Genomic DNA, 19,372 nt, shown 5'->3' with positions numbered 1-19,372 from the left:
TGCCCCCCCCCCCTTTAAAAAGGGGTTGTGCAAGCGAATGAAGTGATCGTCTTCATATGAGCTAGAAGTCAGACTTCTGCCCTTCTGTGCTCAGGGGTCTTTACAATTGCTACTGCAACCCCTTTCCGTGCGAACGCGGACACGGCATCATCAAATCTGTTAGTGTCATCTAGCGGCCAATTTTAGGAACTGACTTGCTTAACTTTTAATGAAAGATCTATCATAACTGCTACAATATATCATATTATTTCTGTTTGTAAACATCGATATGAACTGGATGTGTCGAAGCAAAATGCTTTGTTTTATACTGTGAATGATAATATTGTGGATAAAAGCTAATTCAAGACAAAAAATGCAATCTGAAGCGGCATTGCTTATTACAAAATCACTTGTCGCAGATTATGATTCATCTAGCGATGAAGATGAACCTCTGAATTCCAAACTTAGGTAATTGATATTTTATACTTATAATATATATATATATTGAATTCGTAAATTCCTTTTCTCAATGAACCGTCTTTTTTTTATTTGTTAATAAATTTAGTTTTGTTTATTTTTTTATGTCAGTAGAGCATTGGATTTTTTTTGTTAGTTTATTTGAACAAAAGAAGTTTCTATAGATAATAAATAATAATTAAAAAAAAGTTGTGAGTTTAAAAAGAATTTCTCTTATACCCAGAGAAGCAATTAAAATTACACTTCTATTAAAAGATGCAAACTAGTTAAATGAAGTGGTTTGCAAATAAACAAACATTAAAAAAACTGAGAAAAAACAATTATTAATGGTGTTTCGTTCTCTGAAATATATCGTAAATGTGATTATAAAATTCAGCGGAAAAATTTTTTACAGATTCAGAAAAGACTTATGCAATACCAATTTATGTTCTATTATTTTTATCCAATTCACAAAGAAGGATAACATAGTTCATTTCCAAGAATCAAAAAGTATATCTTTTTATGATACATTTCACCTGATTGCATATTCATTAAAAGTAAATTTAATCTAATTTTGACAGATAAATGTAAATTCATTTGGAATTTAAATTTTGGCATAAACAAATGGTTGAATTAACAGAATTTAATTAGTTTTATTGCAAAATTCCATAATAACTATTTTTATTCTTAGAAAAAAAAATTGTAGTATTTCATTGCAAACAATCAATCTCATTTTTTCCAACTAATCCTAGCAAAATTACAATTTGTTTGTTTTGTAACTTTTTACATTTTTATTTATTAGCTCAGAGAACTGTGCACTACCTTTAATCTCTGCTTCAGAAATATTGAGCAAAACTTCAAGTGGTGATGCTTCCAGCTCTGTATTTATAAATCCGTATCGTGTGGCTGAAAACTACGAACAGTCTATTTTAGAGAAGCATGTCAAAATGACTCAAGTAAAGGAACCTGACCAAAATCGAAAAGTATGCTTTAAATTCAATAAGGGTAAATGTAAACTTGGAGATAAATGTCCTTTTCTGCATGGCAGGTCTATTCAAATCAATAATTTGAATGGGAAAACTAGTGATGGAGAAGAAACTAATGAAAGTGTTAAAGTAAAATTGAAGAAAAGGTGTGGACTGAAAGATGATCTGGTACCACCAAAAAAGTATATGAAAGTTTATAATAAATCGAAATAAATCTGTCAAATGTTGTCATTTTTTTTTGTCAGTATTCCCTAATTGGAAATATATATTTAACAAACATTTCTCGTTGTATATAATTGGTTATTGATAATAAATATTTATTAAAATATGTATATATTTACATTTTAAGATTTGGTTTTGAAAATAAGAATTCGGATGTATTAGGAATTAATTTAATAAATAATTAATATATTTATTAAATTAATTAATATTACCATCTATGATTTAAATGCAAACTTGTATAGTAATATATTAATTCATTAGTGTTAAAATTTCCTCAGTGAATTTTTCAGTAAAATATTTTAAATTCGAAATAGAGATATTATAATAGGATTTTTAAAATATGTATGTCTGTTACTGTCATGAAAATTTAAAATCAGATTCATTTTTAACTCTCTCGTTATATCTTTTTGTCCAAAAAATAAATTTAATAAATATAGCTTATCATTTTCCAACTATATTACTTCAGTGAGAGATTTAAAAAAAATTGTCAGAATATTAACTTGATTTTAATACAAATTAAAGATTTACACTACTTGTTTCCAACTTCGTGTCACGATTCTTTTGGGATTGCTACTCGAGTCCTGTTCACTTCCCTTGCTTGCTATTTAGTTTTGCATTTCTGCTAGTAATAAGAAATCATAAATATGTTCATTACTAAAAGTAAATTTATTAACATAATTTTTCATCAATTACTAAAGACTAAATAATCAATTTCTGAAATTAAAATTTTCTGATAACAGAGAGATATATGTAAATATCAGAAAACAAAAAACATATAATTCTAAGAAATTTAAAAACTGAATTTGCTTCTTTTCCCCTGTTTTATTAAGATGTATTTCTTCAAAATTGGTTGACACAATGTTAATAAAGTTGAAACAATTGTCGAAGCCACCAAGTATTAAAAAGTTTAATTCAGTCACGTCAGTCAATTTTGATGAACTATATCTTATTATAAAATGATACCATATTATTTTTATCACATTATTTTAAATTAAACTTAAGCAATAATGTTAGAGTATTTTGAATAGTTGGCTATATTTCAGAGTTCCAAAATTAAGTTCAGAAATTTTACTTTGTACAACGAAGTGCTTTACACGTTATTTATTTTCATTTCAATTGGATTTCTTATGAATGATTCTTCAACATAGCTCTAACTTCTCATTTTCAATGGCTTCAACTTATTATTCAAATTGTGTGATTTAAAATTAATTCATATTAATCAGCAAAAAAATAAAAAAATGTTACATTTGATTTTCTGCTGAAGCAAGCATGTAAATCCAAATATGGAAGCTGTTTTCAAATAATGATTAACAAATTAGGCCAAATTTTGCATCCATATAAGCACTATATATATATATATATATATATATAAATTTGATTGTTCATAAATTTCTTCAGATTTTGATATATATGCTTAACTGAATATTGTTTTATCTAAATTATATAAGTTTTTTCTATGTGCATTTTCCATTTACAAAAATCTTTCTTAAATGTAGATATTTTTAAAAAAAAATTAAACTGAGGGTTCTGATGTTTAATTCGTATCCAGTTCTTGATTTTTATATTCATAGTGTATTATCATATTTGAAAAGATAAAATATGCATAAATAGACATTAGCATATCAGCAAGATTAATCTTTTTAAATATATGCCTTTTCATAATATTATTTGTTCTTAAAATAATGTTACTTGTATTTGCACCATAAAACATTTTATCGAAGATACAAACTACAATTATTTTTTAGTTGAGATTATCATTATTGCAAGAATCTTAATTACAAATCAGTATTTTGCAATTCGATAGACAATATTGTTTAAAGTTATTAATAAGCTAACATTAAAATATCATCTTCTACTCTTCAGTAGCAGATTTGAAAGATGAAATCAATAATATTCAAATGCTGCATTTTTAAAAATTTTAAATAACAAAATTGTCCAAGGGAAAGAAAAGTGTTAATTTTGAATCAAAAATATATAATTCAACATGAAAATTCATACTGGTATTAAAAGAACTTTTCATTAAAATTTCACTCTCTATACAGTGGTTTTAGTTTTATAAAAATCTCAAAACTTTTACAAGATTTGCACAACTATTTTGATTGGTGGAACGTATTTGCAAATAATTTTGTTAAATAAATTAAGAATTTATTTCTAGAGATTTAATGCAATCAATCCATAATTCATTCAATATAAATTGCAAATAATCAGTATGTACTTTATTGTAATACACATCTTCTATTAATAATTTTAACCTGTATATGTCAGCGAAACCTGTATATGTCAATAAATCCATCTATTGTGATATTTCTTTTTGGTCTCAGCAAAATTCATACTCAGGGTATTTTAAACCTGTACACGATAATAATTTTCCCTACTTAGAAAGCTTATGGAACTTATTGAGCCCCTCCTCCTTTTTTTAAAATTTTACATCACATTGCCTAGAATGTGGCTTAACATAAGAATAGTGTTTGCCCTCACCCTTGTCCAGGTGTTCACTTTTTCATTGTTTTTACCTTTTTGCAATACATATCTAGATCAAGTGAGAGAATGTGTGTGGGGGAGGATAAGGACACTTGAATACACACAGGTGTTTGTTGCCTATAGAATGTATTGCATATAATTATTAGTCCCTAAATTTTCAAATCTTTATAATCCAGCCCCCCCCCCGATCATCCATTGTTGATTAATTTGATTTTACAAGTCAGTCCATCTTTTCAATTAGATATTGGTGTCAAGTTTGTCCTTGTGTTCTTTTTCATGGAAGCTTGATCTATGGGAATCGCCATCATAAGAAAAGTGTCTGTTTACTGTATTCAGAATTTAAATTTCTGCAAGTGGCCATTGTTAAACTTATTTTAGAAGGGAGATTGTAGAGGTTTTCAGTTTTTCTGAGTGATCACAATTAAAACTTTTCAAATGTAGGTTAGATACTACTTACTTTGGATTGACCAAGGTTCCTGTACTATTCATTTATCAATTCCTAATATTAGTTCACACTCACCCTATATATATCTTGTTCAAATTTTAATTGTTAATAAAATACTTTTTTTTCATACACTCAAGTTCAAATACATTTTTTAAAACTTGTAGTGGATGACACTTGATGTTAATACATTTTTTTTTTTCAAATATTAATTAAATTTGTCCAGTAATTTCTATTTGGTCGCTAATTCCGTCCCCATGTCATCAAGTTTGTTGCAAATTTAATAAAAAGTAACTGAAATATTAAAAAAAAAAAAAAAAAAAAAATGTTGACCTAAGTAAGAATTGACTTAAAATTTTTTTTTATATATATTACTTGTTAAATGTTAAAATGGCAACCCAGAGTGAAATGTTAATTTTTTGGAAATTGACCAAAGACAAGCAAGTTGATGCTGGTAAAAAATATGGGATTTCACACATGATAGTAACTGCTTGGGAAAAAAAAAAAAAGGAAAATGCTGTAGAAAAAAAGTTGACAACAAATGACAAAGATTTAAAGGTGTCGAAACTGATGCTGTTCATAAAGCTACCCTAAGGTGTTTCCACGAGAATAGAAAGCAAAATGCGCCAGTTACAGACTAGCGATTTCTGAAAAATTGAGAAAATGGCTTACCTCCTTTCATGAAAGTTACGAGATTGTCTTTAATACTATCGCGAATGAAGAAAATCAACTCCAATTAATGGTACCATATCCCGAAAACAAGATAAAGAGAAGATTGAAAAATATATTCTCCTGATGATTGTAGAGGGCAAAGGAAGCCAGTCTTGTCTTTTAACAGATGCCAGAGAAAGCAATATCCTGTAAAGGATAAAATTGTGAAGGTGGGAAGAAATCGGTGTAAAGACTGACAACTCTGCTAGGTTCAATCACTACTGTAACCAATGAATTGAAGCTATTATGTCAGTGAAAAGTATGCAAAGCCAATGTGTTTGGAAATATAAAAAGTTTGCCAGTTGACTACAGGGCAAATAACAAGATTTGGATGATGGTGGAAATCAACAATACTGGCTCCTTGATGTTTAAAAAGAGATGAAAAATCTCTCTTATTGGCTCACTTAAATGGCAACTGCACATCTCATAACATTCTCCAGGTTAAAAAAAAAAAAAAAAAAAAAAAAACATAAGTATTTTTACTTCCCACCAAATTACATGCAGGTTTTGAGCTTCCAAATCCATATGCAGTTAAAGTAATAATTGCATGTGATAAGGAAGTTAAAATTATGCAACAGCATCCATCAGCCAAAATTGAAAGAAGAAAGTTTTATTCCCTAGAGAGTGCATTTCTTTGAAGAAATTAGCAGGAAACCAGTTTCTAGCAAACTCTCCAGTGAAGATCTTATCCACTACTTCCTACATAAAATTATGGACTTAGGGTAAAACTCTAAATGCCTTGCATGGCATTAGCAAACACTGCAAAGTATAGATTTTGTTGTGAATCTGACATTTTTGTTGAAAACTATCATGTAAATATATATTTAGAACATATTTTTGCTGACCAAATGAAATGAAAATTTGACAACCTCTGTTGTAGTCACATAACGTACTGAGCTCCATTAAGCCATTCCATTATTGTGAATTATTGCAATTACATACATATGAAAATGCATACCAATAGATGGTTAACCTTTTGATAGATTTGGTTCAAAATTTCCTAAGAATCTCTATTTTAAATGCTAAACCTGTGTACTAAATTTTATTTACCTCACTCTTTGTATCTGGAGTTACCAAGTTCATTGTAATTAAACTGTCAGGCAGCTTTTCTATTAATGAATTTTGTTCAAAATTTGATAAATATCTACAAATATAGGTGATAAGTATACCAAATTTTATTGGTCTAGTTCAAAGTGTTTTGGAGTTATGTACACAATCAGACATAATGACAAATGTATGTTTTTCAAACTCAGGGAAGTCTGAAACATAAAGATTAGTTAAAATCCTGAATTCAAATTTTTTAATGATTACAAATATCGTATATGATATTCATATGTAAAGAACAATAGTATATGGGAAAGTAAATAGTGATGAAAACACGAATATTGACCTTATTGAATTTTCAATGAAGTTATCCATGTCTGTTAGTGCTGTCCAGAACTCAAACTTATCTTTTTTCCATTCTGTGCTGAAGACGTTTTAAACTTAGACAATGCATATAAAATGTGATTTGCTGCAAAGTTTTTTTTTTTTCCTTCTAAATTTTTTCTGTATTTTTTATGAAATAAACTTATCATTATATCTCTGTTTTATGTATATTTTTATATTATTTACTTATTGCCAATAAAATTTTTATTTTCAGATTCTTATAAAAATTTGAACAATATAAAGTTAAGAAATATAATTTTATATACTTAAACTGTCTATAATACTATTTTATCTACGTCTCTACATATTGTCATATCTCTACATTATATCTTCAAATGCATTTCATTTAGGAGTCTTTTTTTATTGAATACATATATCTTATAAAAAAAATTTCTCTTTTAATTCATAAGACAAATAAATCAATGCAAATTTCGTTTTAAGAATGAGAAGTTTAATAAATATACACATGTATTTTAAACATTATAATACAACTTTTATAAAGCAGTATAAAGATAAAATCTTTAAAAAAAGAAAATTGTAATAACTTACAAGGCAATCTTAGAATTAATATAAAATAACATGTATATATTTGTATCTTCATAACAATTAAAAAACATTGTATAAAAAGAATAACTATGAATGTTTTATAAAAATGGACAAAATAATGTTTAACTTTAATAAATTCACTATAATCCAATAATCTATACCTGTCCTGGAAGATGCTTTTTAAATTTTGTGCAGTAACCATCAGCTAATGTAATCATGTAGTTTAACAATATTAAAGAAAATAAACATTCAACTAAAAGCATTTATTTTGGGTATAATGTAATTAAAACTAAATGATCTATTACTACTGAAATAAAAGAGATCTAAATCACAAAAGCTTAGAATTTTCTTACTGGTTCTTTTTCTAGCCCCCCATCCCTGATAAATCGTTTTCCTTGTTCTCATCGTTGCTTAATGTCATATATATATAAATATCATCTATTAATGAAGTAATTTTTTTAAATATATATATATAAAAAAATCTTCTAAATAGTGCATAATTCAATATATTTACATTAACTGATGTTCTTCACGAGAGTCCATTGTCATATGAGTATTATTTGACTATACATATGTAAAAAACATTAATAATGAGTTACATAATAAGTTATTCACAGCAAAGTTATAAATAAATCTTTGCAATATATTAGTTATTTTTCTTTGAAATATTTTCTGAAATGTAAACACAATGCAATGAATTTATGCATAGAAACTCCTTATAATAACTTCATGAATTTTAAAATACATCTAACCAATGCAACAATAAATAAAATTTAATAGTTACTAGCTATCTCTGAAAGCATTTAACATCAAAGCTCATAAATTACTATCTTAAAAATCTAGATAAAGTAGCAATTTGATATAATAATATTGAGAAAATCTTGCTTGTCTTTTAGAAATTAAAAATCATATGTGTATTCTATTCAAAATACTAATTGAATAAATCTAATTTGAGAAATTACTTAATTCATTAATCTTTACAATACTTTATAAGAATATTATATTCATGGCTAATGTATGAAATATTCTAAAATTTAAGAAGAAATAGCATGTAAATACTACCATTACTATATATTTTATTTTATAGATATATTATTTTATTGAATATATTTTTAGAAATAATATTCATAATGTAGTTTGTCTTATTTATGTATTGGTAGCAGACAAATTTTAGTTTAAATATAATAAATTTAAAGCAAAAGAACAAGAAAAAAAGAACTTTAATTCATGTGTAATATAAAAATTTTCAACAAAATAATAAATTATGCAAAATTTGTCTAATAATGCCTTTTTTTTTATATTTAGTATGGCCAATATTGATCCTGTTCTGTATAAATGAGAAAGTTACAATTTTATATTGTGAAAATATTCAGATGATTGACTTCATTTTTTAAAAAAATTATACACATCAGCTTTTTAATAAAACATTATTGAATAGTATTATCCGTCAGAATGCATACAATATATAATCAAACATATATATATATTATAATATCAAACAAATATATTTTAAAAATTTGCAAAGGAAATAATACAAACTCTTTATATTTAATATATGAAACTATTTTCAATTTTTTTTTTCAATTCAAATAAATTATTATTATTTCCATTGCTTAGAAATGAGTATGTTATGACATACTACCATTCAGCTCTCCACGAATCAGCATTAAATGTCACAGTACTTATGTTAAAATTCATTACTTCCAAGCTTTTTAAAAAGTCATTCAGTGTTCTAGATACATATTCTCTTGATGCAGCTTCAAGATGTGGTTCAGATTCCTTATCTATTAAAATATAACAGCATGTTGTTGTTGTCTTTTCAATAAAAAAATATTTAATGATCTTTAAAAATATAGCAAACAATAAAATGATGTATACTAATTACACTGATTTCTTGATTGAATATTGAAGAACATTAAAGAAAAGACAAATTAAAACTTATTAAATTAAAAGAAAGAACTGATGAATATAGTTCTCAACAACTGTGTTTATTCCTACTTATTAAAAACAATTTTTATCATTTCTGTCTCCAAGCAATATACATAAATTACATTTTTCATCCAGCTTGCACGATTACAAACCATTGTTCCTGTGTTATACCACATAATACAATTAAAAATTTAAAACCAAAAATTCACCAATAATATATAAATCTTCAACCATGAGTACTAGTTCATGCTTCCTTTCTTTTTCTTTTTTTTTATCAATTAAAAGGCAGAAACTAGTTAAAATCTCATAAGCAACTTCTATTTAACTGGCAATATTGATATCAAAGCACTTGTGAATATTTAAATATACAATTTAAGTCTATAAAATTATAAAAGATATGTTATGGGTGCATGACAGGGATGTGCTAATTGTGAGAGGGCTGTCCCTGTTTTCATGACATTCTCACTTGATAATGACAAAATAAACATGTACAGGGGAAAGAGAAAGATTGCACAGAGACTGAAATAGTTACATGGATGAAAGCGATGAAGGATTAAACAATATATATTCTTTTCAGCACATTATGTAAAGATACTCTGTTTTTATACAGAATTTTTAAAACCCTACTGGCAATCTAATACGCAGACAGGCAATTGAAATTTTTTTGTTATATTAAGAAATGCCTAGCTTTTGATATTACAAAATGTATATTAAATCCTATTTTAGTTTAAAATCACAAGTATTGAATTTCATTATCCATTAAATGTGGTTGATATAAATATGTATGATATTTATATCAACATATATGATTTCTACAGATGCTACGATATAATATGAAAAGGGAAATTCTAAAATGTATATTAAATTATCTTAAAAATTTTCTTCTGGTATTGATATCCTATTGTATCGGTTAAGAGAGATGCTTACATGATTTTTTTTTAATTTTATTTTACATATAAGAAAAAAAAATAAATCTTACATAATTTGGAAATTTCTCTTTATTAATAGAATGCAATATTTAGCATTAACAATGAGAGAATATGGATTGAAAAATTCGGTTTGGAATGGGGCATGGTACATTAGTTATATAGCTTAAGACTATTCATTCATTTAAGTATTCATTAAATGCAATTGTAGGCAATTCTGAGAGAATAACCTTCAAACTTCTGAATTCTGTTTAAAAATTAAAGTTGTCAAATGTTGTTCAAGTATCATGAAGAAATGGTTATTTTATGGATAAGAATGATTAATATTTTAATCAAAAACTGATTTAATTTTAAATCGTTAATTTTAAAAAGTCAATGGAAGATTGAAGCCAGACTAGCCAGCTGGCAGATCACATTACTGCCCATGGTAGTTCACTTCTGATCAACTTACTAATATATAAACTACACAGATAATTTGACGATTCTTTTCTCGGAATTGGTTATCTATTGATCTTCCATATTTTAATTACTGAACATCCTATTTTAATGACTGATCTTTCTCTAGATACACTAATTATTTATAATATCTCACCTCAAAGTAAATTTCCCAATTCGTGGTCTCCCTGTGTAAGGCATTTAAAAACATTCTTCCATTAGAAAGCATATTTCTACATGTTTACATTCTTTCAAAATAATTTTATTACTCATTTTCATTTCCTCACACTTGAAGTATTTGAGAAAGCATTGTAAGCATTAAAAAATTCTAATTCGAGATTTTGATAAACTCCAAGTTTTAGACCTCCTGAAGTTTGAAAAGCATAATTCTGGCATTATATATATCTGTCCCTCTATCTGTATAACAAAGATATTTCAAAAATGCATTGAGCTAGACTAATGAAATTTGGTGTATGATCTTTATTCTAAATATGTAAATTTCTATCAAATTTGGGGCAAAATCTATCTATCTCACTGAATAAAAGTTTGTACAACTACAAAACCAACGAGCCGAACAGATATAATTTGGTACTGAGGTTTAACATCTATAATTTTGATCCATAACAAACTCTGAATCAAACCTGTTGAAGGACTGACTATCCATCAGTCTACTTTCACAAGCATGCAAGCGTAATAATTTAAAAATGCAATAACTGATATATATATGAAAAATGGTATGCGATTTTGAAATGACAATTGTAATTCTGCATTATATTTTGTTTTCAATGGGTAAAAATGCATCTAAGACACAAATTCGTTTTTAGCTACTTTCAACTAAATACCCGGAATTAAATACAAACATCATGAATCATATGATTCACTCAGTAAAAATGTTAAATTCATGCCAAAGGTTCAATACTTTGTAATTATTATTTGTTAATGTTTTAGGAGATATTCACAGCTTTACCCAAGGATCATAAATAACACTTTTATTATAAAGTATGCAAGAAAGTTTTGGGAGACAACACCTGGTGGTTTTCATCAATATAAGAATTTTTTATAAAGTCCAACACTTAAAATATATTATTAATTATTATTTCACATATTTATAAAGTTCAGCATTAATATTTTATTTTTGTAGGTATTTAAAATCACAAAATCATTAATACTTAGTCATTGCAAAGAAAAATATAACACTAATATAACTTATAAAAATATATAAATATCAGAATGGTAAATGATTCAATGTAAAACTTACCTTTCTGTATAATGATGGAAAGTAAACAAAGCATGAAAAAGAAAAAAAAAGTATAAGTACTTTAGTTATCAGAAATAATATCTAGAGGGGTAAAAAAGTCACCGTAATTTAAAATAAACTTACAAATTACTTATTTTAACTATAAGAATTATGTTTTTTGTTACTCATAGTTGTAAGACATAATATTATACTTATTACACAATTACATGCTTAAATAGAGGTTTATTTTCAAATGGTTTTTAAAAATTCATGACACTCTCTATATTTTCTAAATATATTGTCTTATTTGCAATTTTAAAAGTACAACTGATTTATTAGAGCTTTACTTTCTAAATAATTCTATACTAATATATTTAGAATACCTCTTTACTTCTGAAGATTTGCTTAAACTTCACAAACAATCTTTGGTAAATTACTATTCAGTTAAACTTTCGTAACTCTGTGATCACCAGTCACCTCTTTCTAAGTATACAAGTGAAAAAATAACTTCAAATTTATTACTCACCTTTATTTAAAATAAAACCGAAAAGGTTTTATTACTACAAATTTATTTAAGAATTTTGGTCTTGAATATGTACTATCTGGACAGGTTCTTTGAGCAGACTTAATTCTTTATATACTTATTAGTAAAAATTTATCATGTTAATATTTAACTTTAAAAAACTTTATTTAATAAGTTTTCAACATCTTTTATCAGAACAAAAACATCTAAAAACTATGTATCATTGTCTCTATAAAAATCAACTAGAAAAAGTATGGCTGAAAATAAATGAATAAATATTTATTTTGGTCTAAATAATAAATTAAAATATTCAGATTGTAAAAGTTCTGTGAAATGAATATGAAAGATTCTGTAATTAAATTTTTCATATTTAATTATGTCAGTACTGATTAATTTAAAAGACAAAAATAAAATGGGTATTCTAAAAACATCTTCGTACTTCTGATATGGATTGAAATAACAATAAATATCCCAAATAGAATTTGCCAATTAATTAGGGAGCTAAAAAAATACATGCATTCAAAAATTAAATGTAACCATGACCCATTAAAAAGTATAGAAGTTATAATGATTTGCAGTACTGTTTATAGGAGATTAATAAAATGAAAGACGAAAATAGATTTCAAAAAGAACATAATTACATAAATCTTGCAATTAAATTTGTATTCATAAATAAAATTAGTTAATTTTTTTTAGTTCACTTTATGTAAAAAAATAGCATAAGTAAACAAAAAAAATTATATAGAAATAAGTAAATAAAGCCAACATATTTTTCGAATAGCATTTTGAAAACACAATACTAGGCAGAAAGAAAAAAAAAAAAAAAAAAATGACTTACCACAGGCAAATGAGGATGATGTAACAGAGATTTGACAAAACAAGCTTGGTAAAATGCTTCAATTTGAGTTAGTGCTGTAGCTTTTGGACTAAATGTAATGTAGATGATAGCTAAAAATAATTGCATAGAAGTTATAAGTGTTTAGAAGTTTCCTTATATAACAAAAATATTTATATAAAAATGTTGTAATAAAGATATGGCAACATTTTAATAAAATTTATAGATTTTGTTCAATAAATTGGTATAGTTGAACACTAAGTAAAATCATTGATAATTATCCTTCACAGATACAACACAATAAAATTTGGGTCTCACTCAAATGGATTTTTTTTTATTTATCTGTAATAAACCTACAAATTAATTAAATTACCTTAACAAGAGAGATTTTAAAGAAAAATATAAAGACATCTGCATTATATGTGCATAATCTGTTCCTCTTTTTAGTATATAGCATAACATGAAACTTATCATTTTTGATAAGTTTCATCACATATTTTTTTGTTGGAATTATATTTTATATATCATTGATGAATTCTAAATCCTAATATAAAAGATTTGCTTAAATAACTGAGGGAATAAGAAAGGAATTTTTTTAATAACTACAGAGAGAACTCCAAACTTTGGAATGACTGCAACTGGACAAAACCTATAATTTCCTCCAGTTGAAAAATTACGATAGGTAGAAAACTAGTATGTTTCAGAGTTAAAAAAAAAAAAAAAAAAAAAAAAAAAAAAATCTGAAATTTATTAAAAGAAATAATTCCACTTTCAGAAAGTTTTAAATAGTCAAGTAATGTGTTGGGTATTCACTATTTTTCTATGAATAATGCTTTCAAATATAAATTCTTCATTCTGAAACATCTCCTACTGATCAAAATGATCATTTCAATATTGATTACTCACTAGATCATTATCAATAGCAGTAACTATAATAGTCTCTTAATCTTTCCTGTTTGTTTTAATATGCAGATGTTCAGTTTTCTTGATGCTCAGTTTTACAGTTAAAAAACAGTAGTTACAGTTAGTAATGTCTTTGATTTTCTTTATCCTCTTCACCCGATTGCTTCATCAATTTGATTATGCAGTCTAAAGCAGATATATTGCTCTGTTTCTCAATATATATATATATATATATATATATATACACACATATATATTTCGAAGACTATACAAGATAAGCATATATTTATAATGTATAGACAAAATAAAACATTTAGGCAACTTTAGTTCCTACCCTAATTAAACAATCAGCCTTTCATTTGTTTCTTCTATCTAACAATCTCATACAAACATGCAAGAATTGGTTATAAAACTATTGAGAAACAGTGAACCAATTTTTTTAAGGCATGCCAAAATCTCTACAAAAATAAAGCATGAAAATATTAATAATCATTTAATCTCATATTTTATAAAATTAAAAAAAGGACAAACCTTATGTGATGTAAAATCAGACTGAAAGTCTATGAATGTTTTAAAAAGTTCGTATTGTGAAAGAAAAGGAAAAAAAACTCTCCCCATAAACAAATCAAATTATATACTAAATGGCTGATTAAACAGAAAAATACACAAATTAATAGAAAGAATTTCTTAAAATAATTTTTAAACAGAAGTAAAATTATTAGCATGAAAAGGCAAGAAAAGAGCTATTGACCTCTGTTAACCAGGTAATTAACTTATATATATAGATATAGAAGAGATAATTAAATTAATAGAAGAGATATTAAATTTATTTCTAAATGATTTCCAAATAACGATTTTCCAAATGTATTTTTTAAAACTTTTGTAAAAAAAACTTTTCCTACGTATAGTGATTGGTAAGGAAAAATTTAAATAAACATAAAAGCAAATTAAAATGAATATAAACATTTATTTACAAAATAAACAACATAAAGTTACTGATCCAGCAATCTAATAAATATTCATATATTCACATGTAAAGTAATATAATCAAAGCATTCAAACTAGTCTAATTATAATCACAAAAAAAATTAAAAATTTCTTAATGCTCGGGTAAACAATTTGGTGCAAGCAAATGAACTAAATTAAAATTTTGTTCAATTTTTTTAAAAATTTTAATTTTGTATGAAACATAATCTGCTACATTTCCAAGAAATAGGCATCCAGTGTAAGCTCGAGGATAAATTATTGTCAAGCATATGTCCAGCTTTTATTATCACTTTACATATATTTGCACACTAACAACTTAACATCTATCTGTAGTACATAAAGCACATTTACTATTAATTATAAGCAAAAAAATTTATAATTCAATAAAACTCAAAGAATTAATGTGACCACAATATTAGTGCATATGTTTAAAAATATTTTGTAATAACAGGGTCTTGCCTAATAAATGTTTAAAATTAATTATACAGACATAAAAAAAGACTAAAAAAGTAAAAAATGCATGTTGAAAATTTCTTCATTTTAAAATGCTAATTTGTTAATAATGAATAATTAAAATGTTAAAAAAAAACGAGAAAATGTGTCGATTAGTCTGCTTTTAAATTGAAATATTTCATTAGTATTTTTATTTTATTATTTATTTTTCTAATTCTGTTTTACAATTTCATATGTTAGAAGTAATATATTTTAAAAAATGATCGATAGACTGTAAGCTGTTCATCCCAACTAAAATGAGGGCTTCTTTTCTCGCATGTTGTTGGTGAATGTGCCCAGTCCAATATTTATCCAGCAATTGCAAATTTTCAATAATATAACACATGCCACTTTCCACAGTGTTTGTCAAACTCTGAATTTATTGAAGAAGTACCAAACTAGCATACATGCATTAATGCCACTTGCAACACATCATATTCTAAATTAAATTTAAGCATTGTTTGCAATGATATTGACAGCTTGCTCTCCTTCACCTTCTACAAAGTTGTAAGAGAAATATAACTCACATATGGATGAAGATATTTTCTGTCAAATAGGTAAGGGAAGTTCAAGTATAAACATGGATTTCACAGCAAAAATCTACAACAAAGTGTTAATAATGACTGAAGATTTGTGCTTAAAAATCGCGGAGTTTTTAATCAAATGGGAATCCTGTTACCTAATCGATCTGCTTCTACTTCATCCGGTGCAAAATTGTGTCATGAACAAAATTTTTCATATGTGCAATCAAATACCCACACTAATACTTGAGTAAATATGCAAATGCCACATATTGCAAACTGCCAATAAAGGGATTAGAGAAATCTTAGATGCCCCCGGAGGAAATGACAAATTGTTCTTAATAAGATTGATTCTGATAGCAATTCTGTTCCAAAATAACAGCTCTTGCGTTCCAGAATAGTTATGACATTAATACCAGAATGTCGGAAGGACTGCCAGCTGGAAGAATTATTTATTCCTCATTGAAATTGCCTTTGAAAGTGCATCTCCCACATGCAACATAATCCCAGAGTAACTGGTAAGAGAAAAGTATATGCAAACTTATTGTTGGGAAGAATAAATATACAATGGCACACAGAAAAAAACACTCAAGGCTCTTGATTGATAACTGTAAAATCGATCTGCCATAAGAATGCATTACCATAGATTGCAGGAGATTTCAAGCAAACATTATTTGTAATTCCTCGTTTGGCGTCAGTGGATTAAATAATTGCATGCCTCAAATATGCATGTGACATGTAAAGATACTGAAATTAACTACATGTCCAGGTGGAAAATGATCGGAGATCTGAGATATTCTCACATCAATTATTGAAAATTGAGAACAAAAAGGTGATGGTTAATCTGACTTCAGGACGAATTTTATTATGTCATAAGTTCTGCGATTTAGTAGTGAGGAAAAAAAGTATTTCCCAATATTCAAGTCAATTATAAGAATCAGAATTGACTGAGTGAATGAGTTATTCTAGCGGCCACGAAAAAAAGACATCTAATAACTTAACAATATTATTCAGTCTAATATTAAAAATGTGGGAGTCACATACAAGTCCATTGGCATGTTGTGGAAGAAGATGGAAGGGTTAATTATCCAACAAATTTTTTGAATTCCCTCAATCTGCAAGGGACGCCACAACACATACTGCAATTGAAAATTGATGTGCCTTTGATGGTGTGTGATTTGATGCAATAGGACCTTTCAGAAGTGAAGATGTTTTTCATTCCTCGCATTCCTATGATTCCAACCATTTTAAATAAGAGATATGTGATTTCAATTTAAAAAATTGCAAATCCCATTTTGAATGGAGTATCTTTTTTAGGATCAATCTTTAGAAGACATGGATCGGGTTAGATCTAGACATGGTGTGTTTCTCACATGCACAATTATATGTTGCATGTTCTTGAGTCAGTAAACCAAACAATCTCTATATCTATAGAGACAATGGGGCAACAAAAAATATTTTTATATTCAACTAGACTGAGCCACAGCAACACATGGCCAGGTATAGCTAGAAATAAGGTGTTTATTTTTAGAGGTTCTAAAATTAAAAATCTGAATGCTCTTGGCCTTGTCAAAAGTCCATAATTTTCATATAGGAGGAAGGTGGGATAACACCTTTATTAAAGATTATACAAGAAAAACTTGAGGAGACTACTCCCACTGGTTCAATCTGAGGATCTTAGTTTCTTCCTCAGATTATTCCATTTAGTTTCTAAGTGCATCACATTATTCTTTCATTAATATATATATATAAAATGATATTTTAAACCTCTAATTTAAATCCAAATTAATTCCCAAAGTTTTATCTTAAATTAGCACATATCAAAGCCATTCTAGAATATTCTCTTATTTTCTGATCCGATTCCACTGTTTCTATTTAATTAATTCAAGAGAAGCTTTGTAAAACTGCTGAATCGGCTAAAAGCCGACACTTTCACACGCATTGCGTGAAGGGCTAGAAAAATGTTCAATAAGCACATTCTTTTTTAAAAGACCCATGTTTTCCCTTACTTGTGATTGATATGCATCAGAAATCACTATCAGAATCTTAATATATTAGCACTGTAAAAAAATTTTTTTCCCTACCAATATCTCATGTTATATAAGATGAGAGATAATTTATTTCTCTCTCTTCCCCCACTTCTGCTTTTGTGTCACACAGAGAGCGGACCTGCCTTGTCCACGCCTTCTTGTAAATAAATTATGCCTTCCTGGGATGGATTAAAGCGAATTTAAAAATGCAAAATGTCTCTTCTAAGTCTTTGATGCTGCATTCTGCTTCACATAAAATATATGGTTTGAAACTTTTTCACACCAGTTAATTGTTTCACTCCAGTTAGCCTTACACAAGCATTTAGCTTAAAATACTTAACATGAAAATACATTATTTCTAAGTATAGAGAAAACTTTGTTTTGCATGAGTTTAGTAAGCATTATTTCCATTAGATTCTTATTTTTCTCTTTTATTAAAAAATATTACATAGTTATTTATTCCATATTAATAGTTTAAGAAACAAGAAAACAAATAAGCTATTTACCAAAAGTGGTTAATTTAATTTAGAATGGGTCTTTTCCCATTTATTAAAGACTTTTTAAATAATTTTCATTTGATGTATTGTGTATGTATTTCATTGTATTGTGTATGTATTTGATGTATACTTTGATGTATACAAGACTTTTACACAAAGTCTAAAAGGATAGCATATTTTGATGCAATTATTATAATTTGTATTGTAGTTGCAGTTTCATACACCATTTATTTTAAAATGTATACAAGATATATTTATATAAAAAGTAATACAAATGAATATAAAATGTTTAAATATTTTATATCACAAAGCCTTTTTCAGCATTTACAGTTTTAGTATCATTACCTACATTCTGTAGCATAATGAAAGCAATACAGTAGAAAAGAAAAATGTGATAAATGTTGATAAAATTATAAATTATACTACAGAAAATAATTTGAATATAAAAAAAATCAAAGTAAAATTAATCTGCTAATTTTCTTTTCTAACCAAAAAGAAGAATCATTTGCAGAAAAAAAATCAGTGACCACAAAAAGAGCCATTAGTAATAATAATATCAAAAGTAAATGGAAGAACATTATTTTAGATCAAGAACTTTTAGGGGATAAACTACAAAATAATAATAATAGTAAAAGAAAAGAATCTTTAAAAATGGCTTCTTAAAATATGAATATTATCCACTAAATAACACATAAGATAAACACAAATTTCTAAAACTATACATAAACACCATAGTAATATTTAATCACCACTTGTGTGACTATATGTGGCACATATTCAATAAAAAATTTGACATGGGATATCAT

At 26.5% G+C, this 19,372-nt stretch overlaps 2 protein-coding genes across 3 annotated transcripts in view; one reads left to right on the top strand and one right to left on the bottom strand.

Moving 5' to 3' along the window:
* The first annotated feature begins 130 nt into the window (after nt 1–130).
* Nucleotides 131–1,644, top strand: LOC129972391 (uncharacterized). Its single transcript, XM_056086515.1, has 2 exons — nt 131–447; nt 1,238–1,644. The coding sequence occupies exons 1-2, from the start codon at nt 314–316 to the stop codon at nt 1,632–1,634; spliced, it is 531 nt and encodes a 176-aa protein (XP_055942490.1). The 5' UTR covers nt 131–313; the 3' UTR covers nt 1,635–1,644.
* Nucleotides 1,645–8,257: 6,613 nt separating this feature from the next.
* The window catches only part of LOC129972622 (RUS family member 1-like), a 35,656-nt gene continuing 24,541 nt past the window's right edge, over nt 8,258–19,372 (bottom strand). The window contains exons 10-11 of one of the 2 annotated variants that reach the window (XM_056086825.1): nt 13,140–13,249; nt 8,258–9,035 (exon numbers count right to left, since the gene is read on the bottom strand). In XM_056086825.1, the coding sequence (XP_055942800.1) occupies nt 8,976–9,035; nt 13,140–13,249 (170 nt within the window). In that variant the 3' untranslated portion in view covers nt 8,258–8,975. Of the gene's footprint in view, nt 9,036–11,699; nt 11,804–13,139; nt 13,250–19,372 lie in introns of those variants that run through there. The other variant, XM_056086824.1, reaches the window with a different exon arrangement.

The sequence above is a fragment of the Argiope bruennichi genome, chromosome 6 (assembly GCF_947563725.1).
Source record: "Argiope bruennichi chromosome 6, qqArgBrue1.1, whole genome shotgun sequence".
NCBI classification, from domain to species: Eukaryota; Metazoa; Arthropoda; class Arachnida; order Araneae; family Araneidae; genus Argiope; species Argiope bruennichi.
The sequence above is the reverse complement of the archived record's forward strand: the minus strand, read 5'-3'. Positions and strand labels throughout refer to the sequence as shown.

Bases quoted from the DNA above. Each gene is read 5' to 3' on its own strand.
- LOC129972391 (XM_056086515.1), top strand. From the start codon at position 314: ATGATAATATTGTGGATAAAAGCTAATTCAAGACAAAAAATGCAATCT. The intron at 448-1,237 runs GTAATTGATATT...TTTATTTATTAG, and splicing joins CCTCTGAATTCCAAACTTAG to CTCAGAGAACTGTGCACTAC.